We start from the raw sequence: 25,576 nt of genomic DNA on the forward strand, positions 1-25,576 counted from the left end.
ATAATATGAAAAAAATAGGTGTCATGAACGATTTTTTTTAGATGTTTTTTGTCATCTAATACATTTTTTATTAAAAAAAAGACCAATTATTTAGACTCCGTTGAACATAACAACTAAAATACATATTTTATTACATATGATTTTCTATGAACCATAAATATTTTGTCAAATATTCTATTTTTGACCATTTTTTTAAATATATTAATTAATTATTAACCGTTTAAAAAACTTACATTATATTCAAAATGACAATATTTATTTATTAATCTTAGTTTTATTCTAAAGAAATTAGACACCAATACCTCTCAATTGACTCTTAAAATCACGAAGAAAACGAGAGTAATTATAACATATATATTTAGAGGTAATATTGCATCAAATTAAATTTCAATAATATCTAATTCTACTGTTAATTCAAGCATACTTTAAATGTTCGAGACATACAAAAGACTACAAAGTTTGACTTTTAACTCTAAGGATTGAATTCAAAAAGAGAAAAAGAAAGAGAGAAAAAAAAAAAAAACGAGCATCGTTTGTTTTTCAACATGTTTAATTTTAAAATCATTCCTTTAGAAACGCAAGCGGATTGGAAGTCGTGTGTAATCATTAAGAAAACCAATTTCAAATAAAGAAAAACCTTTTTTTTTTCTTTCCAAATCTTATTCCTTGTGATCAAAGCATAGAAAAAAGTTAACAATTTTATAAATCAATTAATGATTAGTAGGTGAAATTCAATTTCTAACATCTATAAATTTGATAAAAATTAAAACTTTATTGTGCCAAACCCATCCTTTTGATTTATAGCATTAGGACAGCATCATAGTTCTTCAATTAGCTCAACTAATCATCAATATAATTAAGTGGGCATAGTTCATTTTCATTAAAAATAAAAATTAAATTAAAAATTACTAAAATAATTATTATACTTTTCAATAATGGAAGGCAGAAATTTATATATATTATATGAGTTAGGAAAAAAATTATTCTTATTTGTTTATTTTGTTATTAAAAAGAAAAACTAAAGGCTTCAGAAGCAATAAAGGAATATGTTTTGGATGGATAAGAATGAAAAAAATCAAAGCTTTATCAAAAAGGAAAAAGGAAATAAAATAAAATTTGAAGCCATCCTCCAACAAACCCATAATGAACTCTACCATTCATTCATCTTCTTCTTCTTCTTCTTCATCATCATCATCGTCGAATTTCAGCTGAAACTTGTTCTTTCTTGTATGAAAGTTTTTTTTTTTTTCCTGATCACAAAGACTGAGCGAAGGTTTAATTTCACTGCCACCCGCCATTGACTAAAGGACAAAGCTTCTATAAAAGCTAGAGAGAAATTAAAATAACAAAGAGGCTTTCTTTTTGGTTTTGGAAAGTGGGTTTGGGGCTTACCTTCTTCATTTTTCAGTCTCTTCTTTTGTTGGGGATTTTGGGTTGTAGGTTTTTAAGCTAGGGTTTCTTCTTTTGTCATACCCCATTTGAGAAAACCAGCTCCAGGCTTTGGGTTTCTCTCTTGTTTTCATCGGTTTCTTGCAGAGGAGGGAAGAGAATCTTTCAGATTATGTATTATCAGCTCGAGAAATTCTCTCATCAGGATTCTTTGGAAGTCTTGGAAGCGGATATTCAGTATGCTAATTCTTTGTGAGTTTTCTCTTTTAATTGTTTGTTAAGTACTTTTCTTAATTTTCCCCTTTTCAGTCGCGATGATCGACGTCTTGGTTTTGTTTCTGTCTGGAAGTGATTGTAAGGGGAGTCGTTTGGTTTTTCCCAAAATGGAAAGAAATAAATTGTTGTTTGTTGGGGTTTTGATGATTGTATTCTTAGATATCTGATTGTTTTTTGTTTGATTTTTTTTGGTCTTTTAGGGCAGCTGCAATCCCCATGGCAAAAGGGGGTGTGTATCTTCAAATGAAGTTGGTTTATAATCACTTGGCTCCCATTGTTCTGTTTTTGCTACAATGGATGGATTGTTCTTGCACTTGCTTGCTTCCAAGATATTTGAACCTCTTCCACATACTTGTGTACAAGGTCTGTTGGTTTTTTGTAGTTGTAGACAATTGATGATTATATTAAGTTTTTTTCCAGTATCGGTATGGTTGTGATATCTTATTGTTGATCATTGTATCAATTCAGGTACATCCGGAAGGGAAACAAAAACAAAATATATCAAGGCATGGAAGGAAGGCAACTATTAGGGATTTCTATGGTACTGACTTATTAAGTTTGTTAGCTAACGATTTGTCCTTTTTTAGTAGTTTTGTATATTCTGATATTGTGTTTTTCCTCGTGTTTTGAATTCCAGCTATAATATTGCCTTCGCTTCAGCGAATCCATGGTAGCTTGGATAAGTTGGATGATTGCAAGGAAGAGCATCACTGGATTGAGATGTCTAGCAAGAAGAGAGTTGATAAAGATGGTAGACTCAAGAACATCGAAATGAAGCGAGAAGACGAGTGTGGTATTTGCTTGGAGCCCTGTACAAAGATGGTTTTGCCGAATTGTTGTCATTCAATGTGCATCAAATGCTACCGAAATTGGTAAAGACAAGTCTTATTAAGCATCATCGTCATTGTCTATGAAGCACTTTGTAGTGACCTCTGTGCTCAATTGCTATTTCTTCCTACATTACAGGAACACAAGGTCAGAATCATGTCCATTTTGTCGTGGCAGCTTAAAGAGGGTCAACTCAGAGGACTTATGGGTACTCACTTGCAGCGATGATGTGGTTGATACCGAAACCGTTTCCAAGGAGGACATGTTGCAGTTTCATCGCTACATAAACAGCCTTCCAAAAGACTATCCAGATGCCCTCTTCATAGTATATTCCGAATATCTAATTTAGTTCAGGCTTCAGAGTAAACTGTATAGAGGGAAAATCCCGACGCAAAATGTAAAGGTCAGAACATATCCTCTCTGCTTCATACAGAATCATTGATCACATCACATGCTTAGCTAGAACCAATAATGAATCAATGTAAGATGCCAATCATCTCTGCATCTCGGCTCGTGTATCTTATAAACTTGAAAGTGCCTTTTTCTAATGCACTGATTGTCAATAAAGATGAATTTGGTCTCTGGTGATTTGTATCATATCTTTTGTTGGCATGGATGGGATGGTTCATTTCTGATCTTAAAAAATCTTAACATTCACTGTTTAATTTGTGGGGTCTTCTCTAAAACCTCAACTCTCTGAGCTTATCCTAAGTTATCGATAATAGGATATAAGTCATTCTGTTTTTTCACGTGGGGTTGTGATTATATCATCAACAAAATAACTTGTGATCAATGGTCATGGTTAGCCAAAGTACAATAATTTGAAAGAAAGTAATCTGCTGTCTGAAGGAATTGAAAATGATTGAAATTCCACTTTGAAAGCAATGCTCATTGCGGCAAACAAACTAAGATAAAGAAAATTGCGGAGATTTTTCTTTGCAAGAGTGAGTTTGGCTTATCAGTCTTCTTTGTAGACGTTCTCGAAAGAAAAAAAATATGTATGAAATGAAAGAGAAATACTCAAAAAATTGAGTTGACTCGGATGGAATGATATTAGACTACTTATTAAAAGCACATAAGTTTTTCATATGTTCTACATATTGAAAAATGAATGGTTCACTATTTTCATGCTTTCAAAGCTGGTTGTATATCATACATCCTCACATGAACTTGCAGTTTCAACCATGTCATACTCATCAACATACTTATAAGTAGGGTTAGATGGGATTATTCACTAACGAACATAGAAAGAGACATTTAAACGAGACTTCAAGAGCTTGATTCAAATCACTTTCAATGTATTAAAAGCTTTTCAAGAGATTACCTAAAAGTCATAAATTTTCTTGATGCTAAGTCACTAATTTCTCCTCCCTAAAAAGTCATCAATTTTCTAGGAGTCTTTCAATGCTATTACTCACTAACTTTCCTGGGGGGATATGAGTGACTATGTTTTCTTGATAATGCACATCAAGTGTGGTAATAAATTCTATTTAGCATAGTTCTCATACAACTGTGTCATTTTCATTCAACAAAATCTCCAACCAACGTCTAAAAAGTATTTGTGTCATCGTGTGTCTTCATCATTTTTTAACAAGTGGAGTGAAAATTGAAAAGTCAGATTTTGAGATGTCAATAGGCCATGTTCATATTGAATTACATTTTTCTTGGATTGATTAAACAATATTTGCATACATGACCAGTTTTTGTTATATGTGAGTCATTTGTTTATTAATTAGTAGAGGTATTATTCAGTCTTCTGAAGAAAAAAAATGTAATCTAAAGCTTTGGTTTAAAACTTTATGAGGTGAGATTGATGGAGTTGAAAGTACCATTACATTCAATATCTCTAGATATAAAAAATGAAAAATATACCATAGATTTTAGATATCAACTGTACAATCAATTCTAAACAAGTTAGAACATATAGCTTAGTTTCTTGAAAGTATTGATCTTGAGATGTATTGCCTAACGTTATAACATATAGCATGTCAAGTTTCATAATGTCCAGTGAGGCTAAAGAAACCAACTTTCGTAATTTTACAATATATATACACACATTAATATGAATAAAGTGACATGCTTACGATAATGTATGAGTTTTGCATGATAGAATAATGATAGAATAGTGCGAGGTGTAGAAAGAAAACATGAGGTGACAAAGAATAGAGAGATGTTGACCTATGACATATTAATATGTAATGAATAGGAATAAAGTGACATGCTTATGATAATGTATGAGTTTTGCATGATAGGATAATGCAATATGTAGAGAGAAAACATGAGGTGACAAAGAATAGAGATATGGACATAAGATATACTAATATGTAATGAATATGAATAAAGTGACATGTTCACGATAATGTATGAGTTTATATGGAAAAGAGGGTATGAAGTAAATAATAAAATATTTTATGAAAAAAGAAATATGATAATATTTTGTTATGGAAAGGAGGATATGAAAGAGATAATTAAATATTTGTTAAAAAAATAAAAATAAAAATAAAAATTTATTCAATTATTGCAAAATTTGTAAAATAGATGTTGAAAAATTAATGACTTGGAAAAAAAGTAGAAGATTGGAACAACTATGGAGAATTTTAGAACTTTTATTTAAATAACACAAAATAAATAAATAAATAAATAAATATATATAATTTAATGTTATTTATAAGACCTACCCAAGACAAAATTAGCATAATTATATAGATTTGAAAAAGGGTTTTTTTTTTCAAAAATGGAAAAAACAAACTAATATATTATGTTGAAAAAAAATCACTAAAACAAAATTTTTATTCTATTCTTTTTACCATTTTTTTAAGTAAAAAGTAAAAAGAAATATTTTTAAGAATAAAAAGATAAATTAAAATATTTACAGTCATAGTTTTCTATGACTGTGACATATAGAATTTGCTAAATGTTAGTAAATATTTTTGTAAAATTTGCTATTTTTGAAATTTTTTAATTTTTTTAATAATAAATATGAAAATTTTGTTAAAAAAACAAATATTATGAATTTCCAAAAAACTTGAAAACTATAAAAAGAAAATTGAATATTTTTCTGGTGTCCTAAAAAATTCCGCCAACATTTTAGTTTAAAATTATTAATTAAATAATCACAGCCGAAAGAGCATAATAATAATTTTGTTTATTGTGACATTTAAGAAATAGAAAACGAACGGTTAGGATTTGAAGATAAAGTTCTACTTCTTTTAACCGATGGCTTTCAAACTAAAATTACAGTAGTGAATTAGCATCATCATCATCCCCTTGAGGCTTGAGCCCATTCGATTGAGACGAACAATGGCGCTAAATCATCAGATCAACTGTTTCCCCAAGTGAATCGCGTCAAACTCTGCAGGGTCATGTGCAAAACTTCGTCGACCTGTTGATCCATTATTCATACAACACGATTACTCATTCATTGTACGGATTCGCGTTACTGGGTTTTCTGATTTCCATTTCCATTACGCGCCATTTGGATTTATTTATTTATTATTATTATTTTTTTGAATTTGTCATTCAACGAATTGGGGGTGTTGGGTTGTAGATTTTTTTATGGGTTTGATGGTTATTTGATTCAAATTAGGTTTCATTATTGAGCTTCTTGATTTGTTAGTATTGGTTTTGTTGTGTTTGAGATCTAGTTCCCGTTGTGAGGTTAGGGCGGTTGGGTTATGAGATATCGACATGTCTGAGAATCATGATCCAGAACAGGCGCTGCAGAGTTTAGGAAATGGAGCTGAATGGGTGGAAGGTGTGGTCAATATTAATGTTGGGGAGTCATCTTCTCAGAATGACTCCGTTTTGCAGTCCTCTGAAGTTTCCACTGGATTTTCTTCTTCTGAATCCAACCGGGTTAGTGTTGTTATAGTATTTATTGACATGCAGAAGCTGTATAATGTTCTTAATATGAATTTTCCTTGTTAATTAGAGAAGAAAAAAGTGTAGTTAAATGCTTTGGAAATAAGATTATTTTTAACATGGGGTTTAGGAATCAACGTTGTCGCCAGTGGGTACTCTTACCGAAGGTGCAAAGAACTCTGGAAAAGATGGTCCAGATGGTACTGTTGTAGTCGAAGATGCTGGAAAAGAAGATATGTTTGTGGACTGCCCGGACGAGTTAGTTGGCAATGTTGATAGCAGAGAAGTAGCAGCAGCTGCTGAAATTCAAGGTAGTTTGATGGAGGAAACGCCTTCTGATATGCAACAGGAATTACAGTATGAGGTGGAAAAGGTTTCTCCGATGCACGAGGTAGAAAACACGAGGGCCACTCTGAATAAGACTATTTTTGAGAGAGAAAATGTCATACACGACTTTGAGGTTCATAACCACCCCCTCCCAGTTGTGGTTGTATGCTTTTGGGATGATATTAAATTGCATTTTTTTTGGTTGTTGATTTGCAGGAAGAAAGAGAGACTTTTGTGCAAGAATTTCTTATCATTTGTCGCCAACTCAAGGCTGCTACTAATCAACCGTTGATGCTCGATTTTAGCGGCAGTCATGGAATCAAGCACGTGGAAGAAAACAATCTGGGTACTAATACCACATTGAAAGACCTTGTCAATGAATGCTCACAATTGGTTAATAGAACTTTAGATCAACGGTTGCAGTATGAAGCTACTATAGGAGAACTCCGTAATAACCTTTTAGTGAAGGATCAAGAGATTGAATATCTTAATGCAAAGGTTATTGAAATTTCAGTGTCTGATCAAGTTGTTCGCTCTTATGCAAATTCAATTGAAGATTCTATGAAAGTTTCATCAGAAAAGGAGAGGGATATGGAAGCCACATTAGATAGAGTGTTAACTTCTCTCAACTCACTACTGAATCAGGAACATCTTCTTGATGATTCTATATCAGAAAAAACACTTAATGTTGAAAGAAGCACTTCTCTGTTAATTGATAATTATAACAGAATCCTTCTGGATATCAATCAACTCCAAAAATGTTTATCTGGGACAGAGTCAGACATCATCGTTACAGACGTTGGAACAATTTTGGCCTCTGCTCAGGATGATTTAATTCGACTCAAAGCTAAAGAGGTAAGCAATGTTGAAAAAATTTATCACCTGGAGGATGAAAATAGAAGATTGGCAGAGGAGCTAGACAATTGCAGGTTGAGAGCTGAAACTGTTAATGGAGAACTTGGAAAGGCAAAGAGTGAGCTGGAGCAGGAAAGGATGAGGTGTGCTAATACCAAAGAAAAGTTAACAATGGCTGTGACAAAAGGGAAGGCATTAGTACAGAAACGTAATTCATTAGAGCAGTCTTTAGCTGAAAAGGTTAGAGAACTCGAAAAAGTTTCTGTCGAATTACAAGAGAAATCAATTGCTTTGGAGGCTGCCGAACTAATTAAGGTTGACTTGGCTAAAAATGATACTTTAGTTGCATCACTTCGGGAAAATTTGTTGCAAAGGAACACGATCCTTGAAAGTTTTGAGGATATTATATCTCAACTTGATGTTCCTCAGGAACTTAAATCAGTGGACAGTATGGAAAGACTCAAGTGGCTTGTGGGCGAGAAAAAGGTTCTAGAGGCTATTTTATTGGAGTTTTACAAATTAAAAGATGCTGTAAACTTATCTGATTGGCCAGATTTGATTGCACCTTATGACCTGAAATCTTCTGTTAGTTGGCTTAAGGAAGCATTTTTTCAAGCTAAAGATGAAATAACGATCTTGCAAGATGAACTTGCTAAAACAAAAGAAGCAGCACAGGCAGAGATTGACCGGATAAGTGCATTAGTTTTAATCAGATTACAGGAAAAGGACTATCTCCAGGAGCAGTTGGATGACTTGTCAAACAAATACGAAGAAGCCAGGATAAAAGAGCATGAGAATTCGTTGGAGAAGGCTCAAATCATAAAAATGTTACAAGAAGAATCTGGAGTGACAACAGATAATGGAGGGATTAGTGAAACTTTGTTGGATCTGAACTTGCTTGTTTACAAATACATTCAAAGGTTAAAAGAGCAGGCTTGTGCTTCTGCTGAAATTTCTGGTGAATATGTGGAATCTTTTGAAAAGGTTCATACTCTTTTGTATATCAGTCATCAAGATTTGATGCTCTATGATATAATACTGGGAGAGGAGTCTTCTAATTTGAGTAATTGCCAGACTAGGTTAAGATTAATATCTGAAGAACATAGAGAACTGAAGGAGGAAAATGACTCTTTGCAGAAGGATCTTCAGAGATCAGAGGAGAAATATGCTATGCTAAGGGAAAAGTTGTCCTTGGCAGTCAAGAAAGGCAAAGGACTGGTCCAGGACAGGGAAAATATGAAAAGTCTCTTGGATGATAAGAACTTAGAAATAGAGAAGTTGAAACTACAATTAAATAGTCTAGAATCTACAGTTGCTGATTTCAGAAGTCAAATCAATTTGTTGTCTATTGATACACAACGCATTCCGGAGTTGGAGTCTGAACTTGGTATCTTAAATGACAAATGCAATCAATATGAACAGTTCTTGTTGGAGAGCAATAATATGTTACAGAAAGTAATTGAATCTATCGATGGAATTGTTCTTCCTATTAATATTGTTTTTGAAGAGCCTGTAGCTAAGCTGAAGTGGATTTCAGAATACATTAGGGAATCTCATGATGCTAAGACACGTACTGAACAAGAATTGGAGAATGTTAAAGAGGAATCAAATGCTATGGAAAGTAAATTAGGAGATACTTTAGCTGCTATGAAATCATTGGAAGATGCATTATCATCCGCGGAGAACAATGTTTTTCAACTTTCCAAGGATAAAGGGGAAATAGAATCTAGTAAGACACAAATTGAACAGGAATTACAGAAAGCATTGGATGAAGCCTATTCTCAGTCCAGCATGATCTCTGCGGAAGCTTCTTCATCTATGAGTCTTCTTCAAGAGTCGCTATCACTGGCAGAAAATAAAATATCTGTGCTTGTCAAAGAGAAAGAAGAAGCTGAAGTCTGTAAGGTCACTGCAGAGACAGAGTCTAAGAAAGTCAAGGAGCAAGTAGCTGTTCAGACAGATAGACTTGCAGAGGCCCAGGGAACTATAAACAGATTAGAAAAGACATTGACTGAGCTTGAAACCAATGTTGCTTTGCTGACGGAACAGAATGCTGAAGCACAAAGTGCTATAGAGAAGCTAGAGCATGAGCGAAAGGTATTGCAAGAGGAAGTAAGCTCTCAAGCTAGCAAAGTTGTTGAGGCAGTGGAAACAAGAAAATCCTTGGAAGATTCATTACTTAAGGCAGAAAATAAAATTTCTATAATTGAAGGAGAGAGGAAAATTTCTGAAAACGAGATATTTGCTCTAAATTCCAAATTAACTGCATGCATGGAAGAGTTGGCTGGGTCAAATGGTAGCTTAGAAAGCAGATCTGTAGAGTTTGCAGGCTACCTCAATGATCTTCATAAGTTTATTGCAGACGAGACATTGTTGACTGTGGTGACTGGATGCTTTGAGAAGAAGCTTGAGAGTCTAAGAGAGATGGATATCATTCTGAAGAACACCAGGAATTGTCTTATTAATAGCGGCATAATAGACTCTCATAATCACCATGCTGTCATGGTAATTTTCTGCTTTTCTGGATATCAAGATTGGTAAATCGTATCTTCTATCACTTTCAACAAGTGCATACAAAGTTTTTTCTGTGTGGTCTCTGTCTTTAACGTTTGTATGTTTTGGTAGTTCATTTATTTGGTTTTGGTTCGGGCTGAGTTCTCTGTGGCCTGTTTTTCTTTAGTATTCTTATTCTTCTTTACAAATGCAGTTTTCTCATCGTAAAAAAAATCTTATTATTATTATTTTATTTGGATTTTGCATTTTCTTTGTGGATGCTATTTTGAATCTATTAACAGTGGCTCACAAATTCTAGTATTTTCTTCTCTCCCTGGGGGACACTAACGTGACTGCTATTGCAGTTTTAGAAGTATCTAATTAGTTGTCAAATATTCCATATGGTTTCTTTTTCTGATTACATTTTTTTAATTTAATCCAGGATCTGAATGGCATGGAAAGCCTCTCTCATGGAAAGCTCCTTGATTTTGATGTTGAAAGTGAAACTCGTAAGGCGGTTGTTGAAGATGATGTTGGTAATATTTCATCATCTTTCAGAAAGATTCTGGAAGAAATATGGTTAAAGAACAAAAAATTTACAGATTATTTTGAAGGTTTCTCCTCTTCAATGGACGGGTTTGTTGCTGATCTGTTAAAAAATGTGCAAGCAACAAGGGAGGAAATAGTTTTTGTGTGTGGACATGTGGAGTCCTTGAAAGAGATGGTGAAGAATCTCGAAATGCATAAACAAGAACAAGAAATTACCAGAGTGATGTTGGAAAACGATGTTTCACTTCTAATATCGGTTTGTGTTGACACAACTAAAGAACTTCAGTTTGAAATGACCAACCATCTACTTCTACTCAGCCCCGTTCCCGATTTTGACAACTTGAAGGATGCCAAACTCATGGAAAGTAGTGAGACTAGTGGAGCTTCAGCTGTAGAGTCTCAAGTGAAATCATGTAGTAGCAAATCAGCTGCCGCTGCAGAACAATTATTAACTGCTATTAGAAAAGTTCGATCTATGTTTGAGCAGTTTGAGAGCACTAGCAAGGTTGCAGCTAGTAGAATTCAAGATATGCAGCATAGATTGGAAATATCTGAGGCAACAACTGAAAAAGTTAAAGCGGAAAAGGACTTGAACCAAAATTTGGTGGGTAAGTTGGAAACTGATTTACAACTATTACAGAGTACCTGTGATGAATTTAAGCGACAACTGGAGGCTTGTCAAGCAACCGAAGAAAAGTTAAAAGAAAGGGAAGCTGAATTTTCATCATTGTATAATAGTATGCTGGTGAAAGAACAAGGTAAACCAATCTTCTTACTTCAAGTATTTGTAGAAATTTTCCACTATCTTTTAAAAATCTTCTGATGATTTATTTATATTTTTCTTAGATGCAAAAGACTGCGTTTTGTCAACAATGCAAATGAAAGCCCTCTTTGAGAAAGTTAGAAGGACTGAGATCTCTTTGCCTGACTCAGAACACCTAGATCTGGAAGAATATGATTCACCTGATGTAAAGAAGCTCTTTTACCTAGCTGATTATGTTTCCGAGTTACAAAATCAGCTCAACTTATTATCTCATGACAAGCAAAAGCTGCAATCTACAGTGACTACACAAATACTTGAATTTGAACAGCTGAAAGAGGAGTTTGACCGGGTATCAAGGAATCAACTTGATTCAGAGAAGATGAAGAAAGATCTCTCGGAGATTTCTTTATCTTTGGTACAAATGATTAGTTCGTTGGATAGTAACTACAATGGAGAATCGAAGTCAGATGGCTTGAAGGGACTAGTAAGAACATTAGGAAAGCAGATTCTGGATATGCTCTCAGAATCTGAAAATTCAAAAACCAAAATTGAGGAACTGAGTAAAAGGTTAATAGGGAGCCAAAAAATCATAGATGAACTAACTGCCAAGAATACGCTACTTGAAGAGTCACTTCAAGGGCGGACATCCCCACCAGAGATCATCAAAGAAAGGAGCATTTTTGAAGCACCTTCCTTTCCATCTGGATCAGAGATATCAGAGATTGAAGATGCGGTACGTATCCACACACTAGGAAGATTGAATTTTGAGGAACAACAAAAGAGGGGAAAAAAATAATAAAAGATTGTTGAGGTTTTTAATTTATGGAATGTAAATTGCTTGCTTGTGTTAGACAAAATAGTTAGTTACTTTCCACGGGTCAAGAGTAGGATACTGTTTTTGTGACTTTTTAGATGCACATTCCATATAAATGGTTCTCTTGGCATGAAATTCCATGGATCACATCTTCTACTGTTTGATATTTTGCAGGGACCATCTGGGAAAAGTGCAATACCACCTGTTCCACCAGCCTCAGCTGCCCATGCACGAACTTTGCGAAAAGGTTCAACTGATCATCTTACGATCGATGTGGAAACAGAATCTGATCGTCTACTAGAAAAGGGCTTGGAAAGTGATGAAGACAAAGGTTTGCTATAAGTTTTGCCTATTTGTTTGATCAGTTCCAAAGCTTGGAGAGTTTACTAATTTTTTTCTTTCAGGTCACGTGTTCAAATCACTCAATACATCAGGTCTCATCCCAAGACAAGGAAAACTTATTGCAGATCGAATTGATGGAATTTGGTAAGTGCCACATTTTCTCGAGGCAGTATTATATTTTTTACAAAAAAACACGCTTCACCTGAACTCCTACTGAATTATCATTGTGTGGTTAGTTAGTAGACTATGGTCTCAACATGATCAAACACATGACTTCCTCCCCACCATACAGAAAAATTGATTACACTTAACTACCATTTTCATTAAACGGTCAAATGACAAATATACTCAAATTTCTACCTTTGGATTATACATGATACACGAGCATTCCTGATGGTAATCCCATTGCAGGGTTTCTGGCGGGCGAATTTTAATGAGTCGTCCAGGTGCAAGGCTCAGCCTCATCACCTACTGTTTCTTGTTACACATATGGTTACTGGGAACCATTTTGTGACCAAATAGAAGACCATCCACCACCTAAGGGAATTTCCTTCAAGTGTTGGTAATTTGTATCATGTACATTGCAACCATACTTTTCTTTTCTTTTTTTCTTGGTTCATTTATTGACTTCGTTAGATTATACCTATTGTCACGCCTATATTTGATTCTCGGAGCTCAACTTTTAGGAGTTCAGAGAACTTTCTTCTTTTTTGTATTTGCTAGATGATAGATCAAGTTATAGATGAATAATAGAATATAGGCCTTGATACTTTTCCTTTTCATTTCCATTTCCATTTCCATTTCGGTTTCTTCGATTGACCATTTTCTTTAGTTTACATGGTCAATTGTGTAACTTTCTACGCTACCAAGACATGAAGAAAAAGTACAATGACCAAACTTATTCCTAGTAGCTGGCTGTTTAATAGTCGATGTATAATGTTTTTTAGAAAAAGACTCAACCTGTTGTTTGAGGAGATTGTTTTGGGAAATATTTCCCCTTTTTTATAACAAAAATATGTGTGAATTACAATATTTTATATATAAAGAAATACTTTCCTTCAAATACTATTTTTTTAATAAAGAAATTTTATTTTTTTCTTGAAAGAAAGACATCTTTGTATAACTATATTCTTTATACATTTTTATAGTCATTTTTGTTATTAGAGTTATAAAAGATTTTAAACTTTAGTTCATTCAAGTTTTTGAACTAAAAAAAATAGTTTTGTACATAATAATATTATCCTCTTAAAATATAAAAAGATGTGATACTCTAAAGTTGAAACTATAATGATTAAAATAAGTCAAAGTTAAAAGTATATGGACCAAAATGAAACAAGTTAAAAGTACACTAATCAAAATTAAGAGTACGTGGACTTTCGAATTTCGATTAGCGACTTTAACATTGAATTTTTTTCTTCTTTGAATGTTAATGTTACAAAATGTTATTAATTTAAGTTAAAACGTTGTAATATATTTGGTCAAGATAACATAATATGAACTTTTACTAGTCTTAGTATACCATTTCCAACCCTGTCCATTAGTTGAAAAATGATGTTTTTGACCTGTTACTAACAAAAAAAAAAAAAATACAAATCTACTATGCTACGTATTTATAATTATATTATCTTTTATGGTAGATACACATTAAACTTTTACTTTATTAGAAAAATAAAACAACCATATGGAGATATGAATTGCATATGATTATTTTAAAGTATAGTTTTATATAATATTTTGGGTTTATAAATTGAATTCACACTCGGCCATCGTTATTGAGCCGCCACTTTTGAGCCCTTTGAAACTCTCTGACGCGTTGAACATAGCCCATAATCCTCTATAAGAAACCCCATATTTCATCTTCTTCTTCTTCAACCACAACTCTTTATTCTTCTTCTCCTTCATCTGCTCAACTACTCTTTGAATTATCCATTTCCTCAAAACTGCAATATTCTTCAATTATGGCTTCAGTAAGATTCTGCTTTCCCACTTTCTCCATTTTTGTGTCATGCTTTGCTACTTCGTTTTTTTTTTCTTTTCTTTCATTTCTGATTTGTTTTGTTCTTTTTGTAGGCTCAAAAGGGTCCATTTCTTCCTAAATTTGGTGATTGGGATGAACAAAATCCTGCTGCTGCTGAAGGGTTTACTGTGATTTTCAACAGGGCAAGAGATAATAAGAAGAATGGTGGAGCAGCTGGAACTCCTAATAATGTGATACCACCCCAAAACCAAAGTCAAAAGTATGAACCTGCTAAGAAGAATCAGAAGCACAAGTATCCAAGGAAGCAGGTTCGATCCAGTTCTGTTTTGCTTTGCTCCTTTCCTTGCTATCGTAGGAATAAGCTGAAAAGATAACTGATAAACTATAAGAAAAACAATCAAACTAGGACCAAAGTGGAGAAAAAAACCACTTACCATATTTGATCATTACGTGAAAAATTATTATATTATACAAAAACCTCTCTAAAGTTCTAATTACAGTAGCACTCTCTTAAAACATTATGAGCTATGGACTTTTAAACTGGAATGAAATGAAAGTCAAAGACATAATCTCGGTGCTTGAAGTTCATTGCTTTTCGAATATCTTGCGAAAACCAAACTACGATCACTTTTACAATGTGAATTTTTCCTTTCTAACCATCTGGTTTTCTTTGTTGCAGAAAGGATGGTGTGGCTGCTTTTGGTAGACGACTTTGTCACATTGAAAGAACACAAAAAATTCTTCTGTTTGTGGTTGGTGGCTTTCTTGAGTATTGATGGATGCTGTTAGATTCAATTTATTGTGTTGTATAAAGTTTTTGGGAAACTTTTCATGGGGTTTTCATTATTTTCATTACATTAATTAGGCTTCTTGGGTTGCCTTCTCTTGTAATAGTAATAAAAAGACATTGTTTATAGAAAGAAAAAGGTTTGAGTTTGCCTAATTCTTGGATCTCTTTTGTTTTGACATTGCTTTAATTTCATCATCTACCTTCTACTCTATCTTTTAAATTTCAAATTTGCAATATCAGTAGCAAAAATGCAAAATGTCGGATGCTTTAAATTTTACTACATAGTACCATGTTGGTATTACTATATGAAAGTGATTTCCGTGAGAGTCTAGGCTAACTTACCCTCACTACGACTAACTCATAAATACAACATTAACGTTGTTTACTTCCAATGAGAAGTATTAAAAAATAGTTGAAAAATGACAAATCAAACTGCAACTGAATGCATGCGGTTTATTTGGTTTGTGTTAAATTGAAATTGATTCTTATAAAATTGAACCAAAAACTTTATTTAGAATATATATATAAGTCTAGCAATGGTAGGGAATAAATGTAACTTCATACGAATTATTTTGATAGAACTTTTAAACTTGAGTATTTGAAACTTCTATATGTACTTAATTATTGTACAAATTAGTTTAATCTATGTTTATAAAGAATTTCGAATGTATAAGTGGTTCGGTTCGGTTTGACATGGATGAATGGTTGATTCGATTTTAATCGTACTTTTTATTTCTTAACAAATGTTTTTTAGTATCGAATCACAAATTTGTAGGTGGTTTACACAAATGTAGATGTGTTAATTTAAGCTCACATTGTGGAAATATATTTCAAAGAGATGTGATAATACAAAGAAATGCTAGACGACATGTCGTCTAAAGCAAGACACGTCAGTACAGCTTCCCCAATTTAGTGAATAAAGTGAGTTGGAATATTCAAACAATATTGCTTTTCAGTCAAACTTTCATACTGACGTGGCTATGGGACTCTGAAAAGTGAAAACGAAGACGACCCTAACATCAACACAATCATCAATCGATTATTGGAAAGAGAAGAAGAGTTGATTGAGTGAAAATCAACTGATTATGTCAACAGTTTCTTACGAATCAGAATCATTTCTTCAAGTTATTGATTTCTTCCATTAATAGAAGGAATTTATTTATCAGCAAAATGGCGCGCTGTGCCGTCGACGGTGGCTGTCCCAGCGATTACATCGCTATAGTTTTTGCTGCAGTTTGTTTGGCTTTGTGGGTTTCTTTTCTTCTGCTCTTTGATCAATTCTTTATTTTTGCTTCTCCCAGTTTTGGAGTTATTTGCTTGTTGATTTTCTAACTTAATGCACAAATTTTGTTGTTGTTCAACTTGAAACGATCCCACGATTTGGCTCATTTTTCTCTGTATATTTGTTCCTATTACACTCTGTTCTTCAACGGGGTTGGGAGTGTTCCTTCCATTGCGGCCATGGTAGCTTTGCTATGTTCTCCTTTCCATGAGTTCTGGGTCTGTTGATTATGTCTTTCTCTCAGTTCAACTGCTATCGTTTCTTGGATGAGTCGAGTTTTAATTCAGTTACGTGGAATGCCGTTTTATTTGTGAAAAATGGAAAGCATCTGCATTTTGTTGTTTGGAGAGTTGGTTCTTCTTAATTGTTGATGAGTGGGGCTATGCAGTATTATCTTTTAGAGCTGGGCTAGTTGGTATTTGAAGGCAAAGCTCTTCCCACATTTACTCCTGTTGATTAATTGATCGGTTGTCTGTTTGAATCGGGTATAAATTATTCCACTTTCTTGCTTTCAGGCTGATCTTTCGGTGGATATTACCGTATGTGATGTACAAGATTCCTCTTCCCAAAGGCAGCCGCTTTTGGATTCCAGTAATTCAAGTTTTTGCTAGCCTCAATCTTCTGCTGTCAATTGTGGTAGGCTATGGAACTATTTGTATTACTCTTTATTCTCTTTTCCATTTTGTCGATTCAAGGTGTAATTTATGCCACCTTTCTGTCTCTCTGTACAGATATCTGTTAGTTTCTTCAAATTCAAGAGGCAAAAGTGGCGCTCTTGCTATATCTGGGCAGGTTTCAATAGTTTTGTTATTCTTAGAATTTAGAAACGTCTTATCAAACAGAGTTCTTAAATATTTGTTATTACTTTTTTCCCAAATTTGATCTTCCATTTCTTGCTTTAGTGTGGGTTGAAGGTCCCCTTGGATTCGGTTTGCTGCTGAGCAGTCGCATAACACAGACCTTTCAACTATATTACATTTTTGTAAAGTAAGTAAACTTATAGTTTATGGAATAGAGGACTATAAAGCTCAGACATTCTGCTATACACCTCCCTTCCTAATGTTCTTTTGGGTTTGATTCTTGATTTTCAGGCGGCGTCTACCACCCATCAAAACACACATTTTCCTTCCACTAATTCTATTGCCGTGGATTTCTGGGGCTGCATGTGAGTCTGAAACAACGAACTTCCTTACTTTAGAACCACTATGCACGAAATGTCAACCTCATTCACTTCACTTGACAACAATATTTTGTCCTCGATATATTTTATACATGAGTTATTATGAGTTCAAGATATCCTTTCGTAACTTCAGATGAGAAAGTTTCAGAAACAAGAAATTTTCATTTTGTTTCTGCAGTTATCAATGTCAAGAAGCCTCTAAATTACAGGTGCCACATGGGGCCTCGGTGGATTATTCCAATCATGACTCTCCATATCTTATATGTTGCTACATTGATTGTTTTTACATGGGCTGTTCGTCATATAGAGTTCAGGTTTGATGAACTAAGGGATCTGTGGAAGGGAATAATAGTCTCAGCATTTTCCATTGGTATATAATACCTCTGATGTTTTTCTTTGATGAGCATAGTATACGATGCTAAAGTTTTATTGTCTTTATATGCCAAATCTCAGCTGATGGAACACAAAAACTTAATAGATGATAGTCAAAAAGGGTCAAAGTAATTCACAAGAATCTTGTATGGGAACTTCATGGTATTGGAAATTCAATAGTTTTCAAATAGACAAGATACCGTAGTTTTCTTCATTTTATGCTCAGATAGGCTGAAACTGAGGTTTTTGGTTAAGGCAACATCTTTGCTTTCTGTTTTAGTTTAAACATAGTGAATTGAACAACTCATTATTAATTTCTTTGTTGCTCAAAAGCACACTAAAATTTCCTCCAAAAGTCCACATTTTTGTAAAGCAATCTTTCTTCAAAAGCCATTTCCCCCTAAAAATATCATATCTCGTCATCCTAATACGATTTTTTTTGTCTGCAAAAGATTAATTGCATGTTCAATTGTGCACCTCAAAAAATAAACTTTATTATTATTATTATTTCAAAATATGTTGCATAGAAGACCTAGATCCCGCAGAAAATTTTGATTTACTGCATGCCACACTGACTTTTGTCACCACTTTGAATTCATATGGTGGGATTCTGTTTATGCTTACCTTGTAATCTATAGAGTTGAAAATTTTCTATTATTATCAAAGATTAAATAATGGAACGAAAAGTTTACCGTCCATTTCATGAGTCTCTAGTCTGGAGTAAATATATGTGCAGATTCTGTAGGATTCAAAATTCGGGGTTAATTTTTCACTTGTTCTTTGCTCTTCCAGGAGTTTGGGTTTCTGCCTATATTACAAATGAAATCCATGAAGAGATCTTAGGTCTTCAGGTTGCCTCTAGATTTCTGCTATTAGTAACGGTATGACATCCATGCTGGTTTACTTATCTTTTTTGTTCCTCTTGTGGCCTAGCCAGCAAATATGAATATACGTTCCAGTAACTTGCTTTCAAATAGTAGAGGTATCAATAGTTCACTTGTAGTCTGAGACATCTTGTAGGACTTATGCCAATTTACCTAACGTTTCCCAGGCATATTTTACAGGCAAGTATTCTTGTGCTGACCTTCTTCTCTACCTCAAGCTCACAACCACTGCTTTCTCAAATCAGTTTGAGAAAAAGGGAAGCACTTGAATATGACTCAATGGGTCATGCGCTGGGCATACCAGATAGTGGATTGTTACTACAAAGGGAACCGGAAACAGTCATAGATCCTAACGAACCACTGGAGAAATTACTTCTGAACAAAAGATTTCGTCGATCATTCATGGCTTTTGCGGACAGGTATTAACTATGTTCCTCCTGTATTTTTCTGTAAGAGAGATAGAACAAAGTTGAAGATTCAACTTGAAGATGGTATCGGTTGTTGATTTGTTTGAATGTGTGCTAGGATTGAGTAGTTTGTTGGCTTTGACTTTGCTTTTGGAATTTGTTGGTATTCAAAGTTCATATATGAGTATAGAGAAGAGATGTTGATAGAGGCAGAGATCATTGGTGGGAGTTTGGTTCAAACATTTGGCTCTAACCTCTAGCTAGAGTCTTCACTTTTTCTTACTTGTATTATTATTTGCTTTGGGTTATTCAACATATGCTGCCTTTGTTCGGTTATCTCTAGAACAACTTAGAGGGTTTAAGTGCTTGTGATTTTACTATTTAATATACTCCCCCACTCTCAATTGCAGTTGCTTAGCTGGGGAGAATGTGCACTTCTATGATGAAGTGCATGAGCTAGGGAAACTGCCTTTGGACGACCCTGTGAGAAGAATCTATATGGCAAGACATATAATTGACAATTACATAACACCAGGTTCGGGCATTCGATATATCCTTGAAACATAACCAGTCGTGCTCTTTTTCAACCTTGACTTTCATTCTAATGTATGCGCGTGAGTGACCACAAGTTTTTACTTTTGATTAAAAATGTGACTCCTTTATTAACCAAGGACAGTTTGGTTAAAATCAAATCACTCTTTCTGAGTTTCTTTGGTAAATACAATCTTTAACGTTTTGGTCATTAAGTTGGTGATAGTCTACAGAGTGAAAAAACAGTTGGTGCTAGTCCATAGAGTTGGTGCTATAATGTGAAAAACTCTTTCTGGGTTTCAGTTATAATGTGAAAAACAGTTGTTGCTAGTCTATAGAGTGCATGAACAAGCATTTGTTTTCTACCTGCTTTCATAATGTCATTCAACTTAATGCTTTCATATTTTGTCATGATCATATTTTATATAAAATCTAAACTCGTGATTGCTTGCTTTGTCCTCTTTTGGTGAGGAAGGAACGATCCACAAGCATGAAGATAACTGGTGGTTAAGTCTTAACAGTTACCGCAAGTTGGTTATTAATGATTAAACCTTGTACGAAAACTTTAAGCAATCAATAATTTTTCCTCCTGTTGTACCGGCCTTTTAGCTAGCACTGATTCAAGGACCAAATAATGGAAAATAATGGAATTAAATTTCTTTTAAATGTGCTCAGGTTGGCCAGATCTAACTTCATTTTGCAATTTGTTTATATATTTCCACGTTTGAACTTAGTGAGCTCTGTTTTTATGAAAAGTGTCATATTTCATTCATCCAACAGGTGCCACAATGGAGGTGAACATTTCTCACCGATGCCGTCAAGAGATTTTGACAACTTCTGATCTGGCTGATCCCAATCTCTTCAATAATGCACTAAACGAGCTGATACAGTTGATAAAGATGGTATATATCTCTATTGGACTTCTCACTTCTTTTCCATTCAATTCAATTTCATAACATCTCCGTATTTTGTCCTTTTTTTTTTTCCTTGAAGAATTTGGCAAAAGATTTCTGGTCTTCAATGTTCTTTCTGAAGTTAAAGGAAGAAACAAGTATGAGATCAAATGGGCGAGACCTTGAACAGATGGCGAGTTGGAACCTTTCTCCTAGATTGAGTTCCGTACAAGGCACCGACGATCCTTTCAACCAAGAGCAATTTTCAAAGGGCTCTGGCCATGATAGTACTCACGACTCTGACCACTAAAAGTGCCTAAGATTTGAATCCTACACATCCCTGGTTGCAGCTGCCTTTACATCTCAAGTCTATTAATTGGTTCGTAGACTAAACTATTTCCTTCTTTCTAACTCACTAGGATGGGGTCCAAAGAAAAAAAAATGGGAAGAAGTTGGGAGAACAAAACGTTTTTGTCATTAATCTCCCCAAGGCAACAACAAGGCAAGCTCAGAGTTGATAATGCAGCGAAGCAACAGATAAATCATGTGATTGTTCTCATTTTTTAAAGCAATAAGACGAAAGTTGGTCTTCTTTATGAGTTATGGCCTCCAAGATGTAAATGGTAACTGAGGGGATGCACTATGCGCAATTAATGTCCCCCGTTGCATTTGATATCTAGTGGTCCTCCTCATAAGGAGTAATGGCATAGGTGCTTTCATCTTGCAGGAAAGATGGCCACTTTTGATGAAATAAAGCACTGAAAGTGGACAGGTGGATAGGCTGAGTCACGAACTAGACCCGTTTAGTTTTTCAAGAACCCTCCAACTTTTAGGTACAAAATTTAAGTCAGTTCACAAATTTCCTAAAGTTACCTTTAACTTTATTTTTTCTTACTACAAGCAATTATGAACCATCGTTGCCTTCAACTCCACGGTTTTGTGCATTTGATGCAAACCCAAATGTTGTTTGAAGTATAAATTTGACAGCTTCAGCTCCACAGAAATTACTCCAAATGTACAGTCATAATTTCATTATTTACCTTTTATGGAAATGATCTGTGTTAGTTGTCTCTGATTTCAGCAGTAATGCCTAATAGTTAGTGGCCTTCATCTGTTTAGTTTTATTTAATCTTCGGTGGCATACTTTCAAACATAATAAAAACATTTCTTTATTCTTTTAACATTTGTAAGTCCTAGTTCATTTCTTTAGCATCGGCACAAATGAAAGCTTTTTCTTGCTTTCGTTGAATTCCAATAACGAACAAAAGAAAATGACCATTCATATAAAGTAGGTAACCAAGCAGAGTTTCCTTTGTCCACTCTCTCTACCCCCTCTCTACTCTCTACCCTACTATTCTTCCTCTCTCTCCTTCTCTTTCTCTCCTTCTCTTTCTTATTAAGTAATCAGTTATAACATGAAAATGAGGGGAAGGCAAGGAAGATAAAAAGAAGGAGAAGAAAACAAATCATGCACACAATGAAGGAGACATTCTTTCTGCTACTTTCCACTAGTCCCATTTGGCTTCTCATCCTCTCCTTTCTCGGTTTCTTCACCATTCTTTGGCACTCCGCCACTGTCGCCCGATGGGTTTACCGAGCCTTTCTCAGACCCTCCAAGGATCTGAGATACTATGGCTCTTGGGGAATAGTCACTGGCGCCACTGACGGCATTGGAAAGTCCTTTGCCTATCAGCTGGCCAGAGCCGGACTCAACCTTGTACTGGTGAGCAGAAGCTCCATGAAGCTTAAGGCAGTTTCTAAGGATATTCAATCTGAATTTCCTGATACAAAGGTAAAGATAATTGAATTAGACTTCACAGAAGACGATATTAGCGGTGGTATTGCAGAGATTGAGGAGGTGATTGAAGATTTAGATGTGGGGATTTTGATAAACAACGTGGGGATTACATATCCGAACGCTAGCTTTTTCCATGAAGTGGACGAGAAAGTTTGGATGAATGTTTTCAAAGTGAATGTGAAGGGTACTACTTGGGTTACTAAAGCTGTTTTGCCAAAGATGATTAAGAAGAACAGAGGAGCTATTGTGAATATTGGCTCTGGAGCTGCTGTTATTGTTCCTTCTCATCCTCTCTATGCAATCTATGCTGCTACGAAAGCGTATGTAATCAAATTCTCAACTCTCTTCCTTAATATATTTTCTTGTTCTTGTTGTTCTTCTTTTAGGGAATAAAGAAAATGAAGAAGGTTTGAGGGAAGAAGTCCATCTCTTTCTCTATCTTCCTGAGGAAATAAGTGTTCACTGAGATGGGCCTCCCTCACTTACCCCATGTCTCACCAACTACCATGTCTTCTGCCAAAGTTCCTAATTAATTTTTGAGAAATTATTGACGTCTTCTCTGCTTTTTGAAATAAGAAAAAGTACAGGTACGGTTGAAAAGGTTTTGGCATGTGCTGTTGTCAGAAGTTTATTCAAAATCACTCCGAAATATGTTGTTAGTCCTTCTAAATCAAAGTTGATGATATGAAAATTGGCTTTAAAGGTGTAATTAAAGTCATGTTTCCTAGTCATTTTTAACATGACATGATTGATTTCAACAATTTCAAAAACACTCTCAAACGTGGGAAATCCAACTCATTTTTCCATCCGTACACGGGTCCCTAACTTCCACCTCTAAGTTAAAAACCTCTACTTTTTCTGATTATGGGATAATCCAAAAGCTGAAAAGCAACCCTCCATTTGATCCTTGTTGAATGTTGATGATATGATATAATCATGTTGATCTTTCTAATTCTTTCTTTCTTTTTTCAGGTACGTTGACCAACTCTCAAGATCTCTACACGTGGAATACAAAGATTGGGGAATTGATGTTCAATGTCAGGTGCCGTTGTACGTCGCAACTGAAATGGCATCAAGAGTAGCGTCGGTAAGCCAAGCGTCGCTGTTCATTCCATCAGCCGATGACTATGTGAAAGCTGCAATTCGCCAAATTGGATACGAGCCACGGTGCACCCCTTACTGGGCGCACTCGCTCCAATGGTGTTTTGCTTCCCTGCTCCCGGAGGCGATGCTTGACGCCTGGCGGCTCTCCATTGGCTTGGAGAGGAGGAGGAAGGAATCCGTCACCATGAAACGGATTGAAGGTTGCAAACAAGAATGAAAGGACTTGGCAAAAAAAGCAACTCTGTGAAGGTTACTATTGTTTACAATCTAGTGAAATAGTAAATATATCATTGTGTTGTTCAATAAGATGATAGAACGTGATCTTATTACATATAGATTTTGTGTCAATTCGAGCATTGATTCGACAACCAAACAAAACAATGTCTTCTTAAAAGTTAATAGTTCAATCTGTTGAATGTAACAAACTAACGTTATTACATTTATTAATTTGTGCTAACACAAAACTTTTCATGATGAAGTTAAATTATTTTACTGAGAGAAATAAGTTTATTAAATTTTAATTGAAAGGAAGGCATGAGAATGATGTTTTTAAAATTGTAGAAATTAAAAGTGAAAATGATGGTGGATGTATATATACATATATAGCCACGAAACATATAATTCAACCACATTTTTTTATTTATGTTTCACTGAGGAAAATTTTATTTAATTTTTAATAATTAAAAGAAGGTAGGTATGACGATGAAACTTTTAATATGGTAGAAATTAATGTGAAATTATGGTGGATGTGTGTGTGTGCATATATATATATAGCCACCAAAAATATAATACAACAATATTTTTATTTATTTTTCAATGTGACAATTTTATTGAATTTTAAATTATTAAAAGGTAGGCATGAATATGATGATAAGAAACTTTTTAAATTGTGGAAATTAAATTGAAATTATGATGGATGTATACCCACCAAAAATTTAATTCATCCCTATTTTATAAAATAAATTCTATATACAAAAAAAAAATGTCACTATGAAATCTATAGTTCGTGTAAAAAATATAAATATCATTTCCGTATTGGATGAAAATCATTAAATATTTGTTTAAAAAATATTTAAATTCTACACAATGTTGCAAATTTTCAAAATAAAAATTTTCTTTTTTTGAAACACTAAAATGATAATTAGTTAAATAAAATAAACGTATTTGACTACTAAAATATACGAGATTTTTTTTTCAAAAAACAATATATATATATATATATATTTACACTCCATAGAAAAAAAGCCATTACTATTTTTCTGTTAATGATAAATGTACTTTTGACGATTTTCCTTTTAACATACAAAACTTGGTTAAAGCAAATATTTTGGTTCTTCCATTATTCTTTTTATTCTTATTGAAGTTAGTGTATCTTATTAAATTATGTATATTTATTTATTGTAGAAGAAAATGGAGAATAGATAAAAATTAAAAAGTAAGACGATATTAACAACTTAATTTTAATTATAAATCATACAACTTTCAAATATTACAATTAAAATTCTAATAGATTCTTATTTGCTTTTTTAATCAATATATTGCATAAAATTTATCATTTTCACATAGTACCAGAATAGTTATCTTAATTATAATTTCATATATTTTTAAAACCTTGAACCAAATAAAACATCTCGTTTCTAGAGGACTTTGATCTTGACATGCTCATGTTCTTAGAGGCGATTAGTTCAATCTCCGATAGCTAAATGATAGATCGACCACTAAACTTAATAATACTAAAACTACGTCACTTCGTTATATATACCAATTATGTAAACAAAAAAATATATTAAACAACCATCTCCATCTCCATCTCCATCTCGATCTCCATCATCTCCATCTCCCTCATCATCATCATGAACC

General features: G+C 34.0%; 5 protein-coding genes across 9 annotated transcripts; all 5 read left to right on the forward strand.

The window, feature by feature from the left end:
• The first annotated feature begins 977 nt into the window (after window positions 1-977).
• LOC101206911 (E3 ubiquitin-protein ligase AIRP2) lies at window positions 978-3,090 on the forward strand. The gene is made up of 5 exons (XM_004135247.3): window positions 978-1,641; window positions 1,866-2,028; window positions 2,134-2,206; window positions 2,303-2,537; window positions 2,632-3,090. Exons 1-5 carry the CDS (start codon window positions 1,562-1,564, stop codon window positions 2,840-2,842), a joined length of 762 nt encoding a protein of 253 aa, XP_004135295.1. The 5' UTR covers window positions 978-1,561; the 3' UTR covers window positions 2,843-3,090.
• Window positions 3,091-5,724: 2,634 nt separating this feature from the next.
• Window positions 5,725-13,404, forward strand: LOC101218359 (myosin-10). 4 transcript variants are annotated; one of them, XM_031886425.1, is made up of 9 exons: window positions 5,725-5,916; window positions 6,138-6,348; window positions 6,485-6,814; window positions 6,898-10,041; window positions 10,472-11,336; window positions 11,425-12,074; window positions 12,330-12,486; window positions 12,560-12,641; window positions 12,909-13,404. In XM_031886425.1, exons 2-9 carry the CDS (start codon window positions 6,181-6,183, stop codon window positions 13,009-13,011), a joined length of 5,499 nt encoding a protein of 1,832 aa, XP_031742285.1. In that variant the 5' UTR covers window positions 5,725-5,916; window positions 6,138-6,180; the 3' UTR covers window positions 13,012-13,404. The 4 variants fall into 4 exon arrangements, with proteins under 4 accessions (XP_031742285.1, XP_031742286.1, XP_011655589.1 ...); XM_031886426.1 differs by having other exon boundaries at window positions 6,156-6,348; XM_011657287.2 differs by having other exon boundaries at window positions 5,725-6,348; window positions 6,485-6,745.
• Window positions 13,405-14,255: 851 nt separating this feature from the next.
• LOC101206667 (protein NOI4) lies at window positions 14,256-15,429 on the forward strand. The gene is made up of 3 exons (XM_004135246.3): window positions 14,256-14,464; window positions 14,568-14,783; window positions 15,155-15,429. The coding sequence occupies exons 1-3, from the start codon at window positions 14,456-14,458 to the stop codon at window positions 15,179-15,181; spliced, it is 252 nt and encodes an 83-aa protein (XP_004135294.1). The 5' UTR covers window positions 14,256-14,455; the 3' UTR covers window positions 15,182-15,429.
• Window positions 15,430-16,280: 851 nt separating this feature from the next.
• LOC101218119 (regulator of G-protein signaling 1) lies at window positions 16,281-21,884 on the forward strand. Of its 2 annotated transcripts, XR_004216752.1 has the most exons (12): window positions 16,281-16,512; window positions 17,063-17,183; window positions 17,279-17,339; window positions 17,450-17,534; window positions 17,639-17,712; window positions 17,906-18,097; window positions 18,892-18,980; window positions 19,164-19,402; window positions 19,801-19,925; window positions 20,702-20,823; window positions 20,915-21,193; window positions 21,542-21,884. XR_004216752.1 is itself a non-coding variant. In XM_004135458.3 (11 exons), the coding sequence occupies exons 1-11, from the start codon at window positions 16,436-16,438 to the stop codon at window positions 21,122-21,124; spliced, it is 1,395 nt and encodes a 464-aa protein (XP_004135506.1). In that variant the 5' UTR covers window positions 16,281-16,435; the 3' UTR covers window positions 21,125-21,884. The 2 variants fall into 2 exon arrangements, 1 of the variants encoding a protein (XP_004135506.1); XM_004135458.3 differs by having other exon boundaries at window positions 20,915-21,884.
• Window positions 21,865-24,155, forward strand: LOC101206427 (very-long-chain 3-oxoacyl-CoA reductase-like protein At1g24470). The gene is made up of 2 exons (XM_004135245.3): window positions 21,865-22,932; window positions 23,585-24,155. Exons 1-2 carry the CDS (start codon window positions 22,283-22,285, stop codon window positions 23,931-23,933), a joined length of 999 nt encoding a protein of 332 aa, XP_004135293.1. The 5' UTR covers window positions 21,865-22,282; the 3' UTR covers window positions 23,934-24,155.
• The last annotated feature ends 1,421 nt before the right edge of the window (window positions 24,156-25,576 follow it).

Source organism: Cucumis sativus, chromosome 5 (assembly GCF_000004075.3).
Source record: "Cucumis sativus cultivar 9930 chromosome 5, Cucumber_9930_V3, whole genome shotgun sequence".
NCBI lineage: Eukaryota > Viridiplantae > Streptophyta > Magnoliopsida > Cucurbitales > Cucurbitaceae > Cucumis > Cucumis sativus.

Excerpts from the sequence above, each read along its gene's own strand:
- LOC101206427 (XM_004135245.3), top strand. The coding sequence starts at position 22,283 with ATGCACACAATGAAGGAGACATTCTTTCTGCTACTTTCCACTAGTCCC. Across the intron at positions 22,933-23,584 it reads ATCTATGCTGCTACGAAAGC|GTACGTTGACCAACTCTCAA; the intron begins GTATGTAATCAA and ends TTCTTTTTTCAG.
- LOC101206667 (XM_004135246.3), top strand. Across the intron at positions 14,784-15,154 it reads ACAAGTATCCAAGGAAGCAG|AAAGGATGGTGTGGCTGCTT; the intron begins GTTCGATCCAGT and ends TCTTTGTTGCAG.
- LOC101206911 (XM_004135247.3), top strand. The coding sequence starts at position 1,562 with ATGTATTATCAGCTCGAGAAATTCTCTCATCAGGATTCTTTGGAAGTC. Across the intron at positions 1,642-1,865 it reads ATTCAGTATGCTAATTCTTT|GGCAGCTGCAATCCCCATGG; the intron begins GTGAGTTTTCTC and ends TTGGTCTTTTAG. Across the intron at positions 2,029-2,133 it reads TCCACATACTTGTGTACAAG|GTACATCCGGAAGGGAAACA; the intron begins GTCTGTTGGTTT and ends GTATCAATTCAG.
- LOC101218119 (XM_004135458.3), top strand. The coding sequence starts at position 16,436 with ATGGCGCGCTGTGCCGTCGACGGTGGCTGTCCCAGCGATTACATCGCT. Across the intron at positions 17,340-17,449 it reads CTCTTGCTATATCTGGGCAG|TGTGGGTTGAAGGTCCCCTT; the intron begins GTTTCAATAGTT and ends TTCTTGCTTTAG. Across the intron at positions 19,926-20,701 it reads TGACAATTACATAACACCAG|GTGCCACAATGGAGGTGAAC; the intron begins GTTCGGGCATTC and ends TTCATCCAACAG.
- LOC101218359 (XM_031886425.1), top strand. The coding sequence starts at position 6,181 with ATGTCTGAGAATCATGATCCAGAACAGGCGCTGCAGAGTTTAGGAAAT. Across the intron at positions 6,349-6,484 it reads CTTCTTCTGAATCCAACCGG|GAATCAACGTTGTCGCCAGT; the intron begins GTTAGTGTTGTT and ends CATGGGGTTTAG. Across the intron at positions 12,642-12,908 it reads GATCGAATTGATGGAATTTG|GGTTTCTGGCGGGCGAATTT; the intron begins GTAAGTGCCACA and ends ATCCCATTGCAG.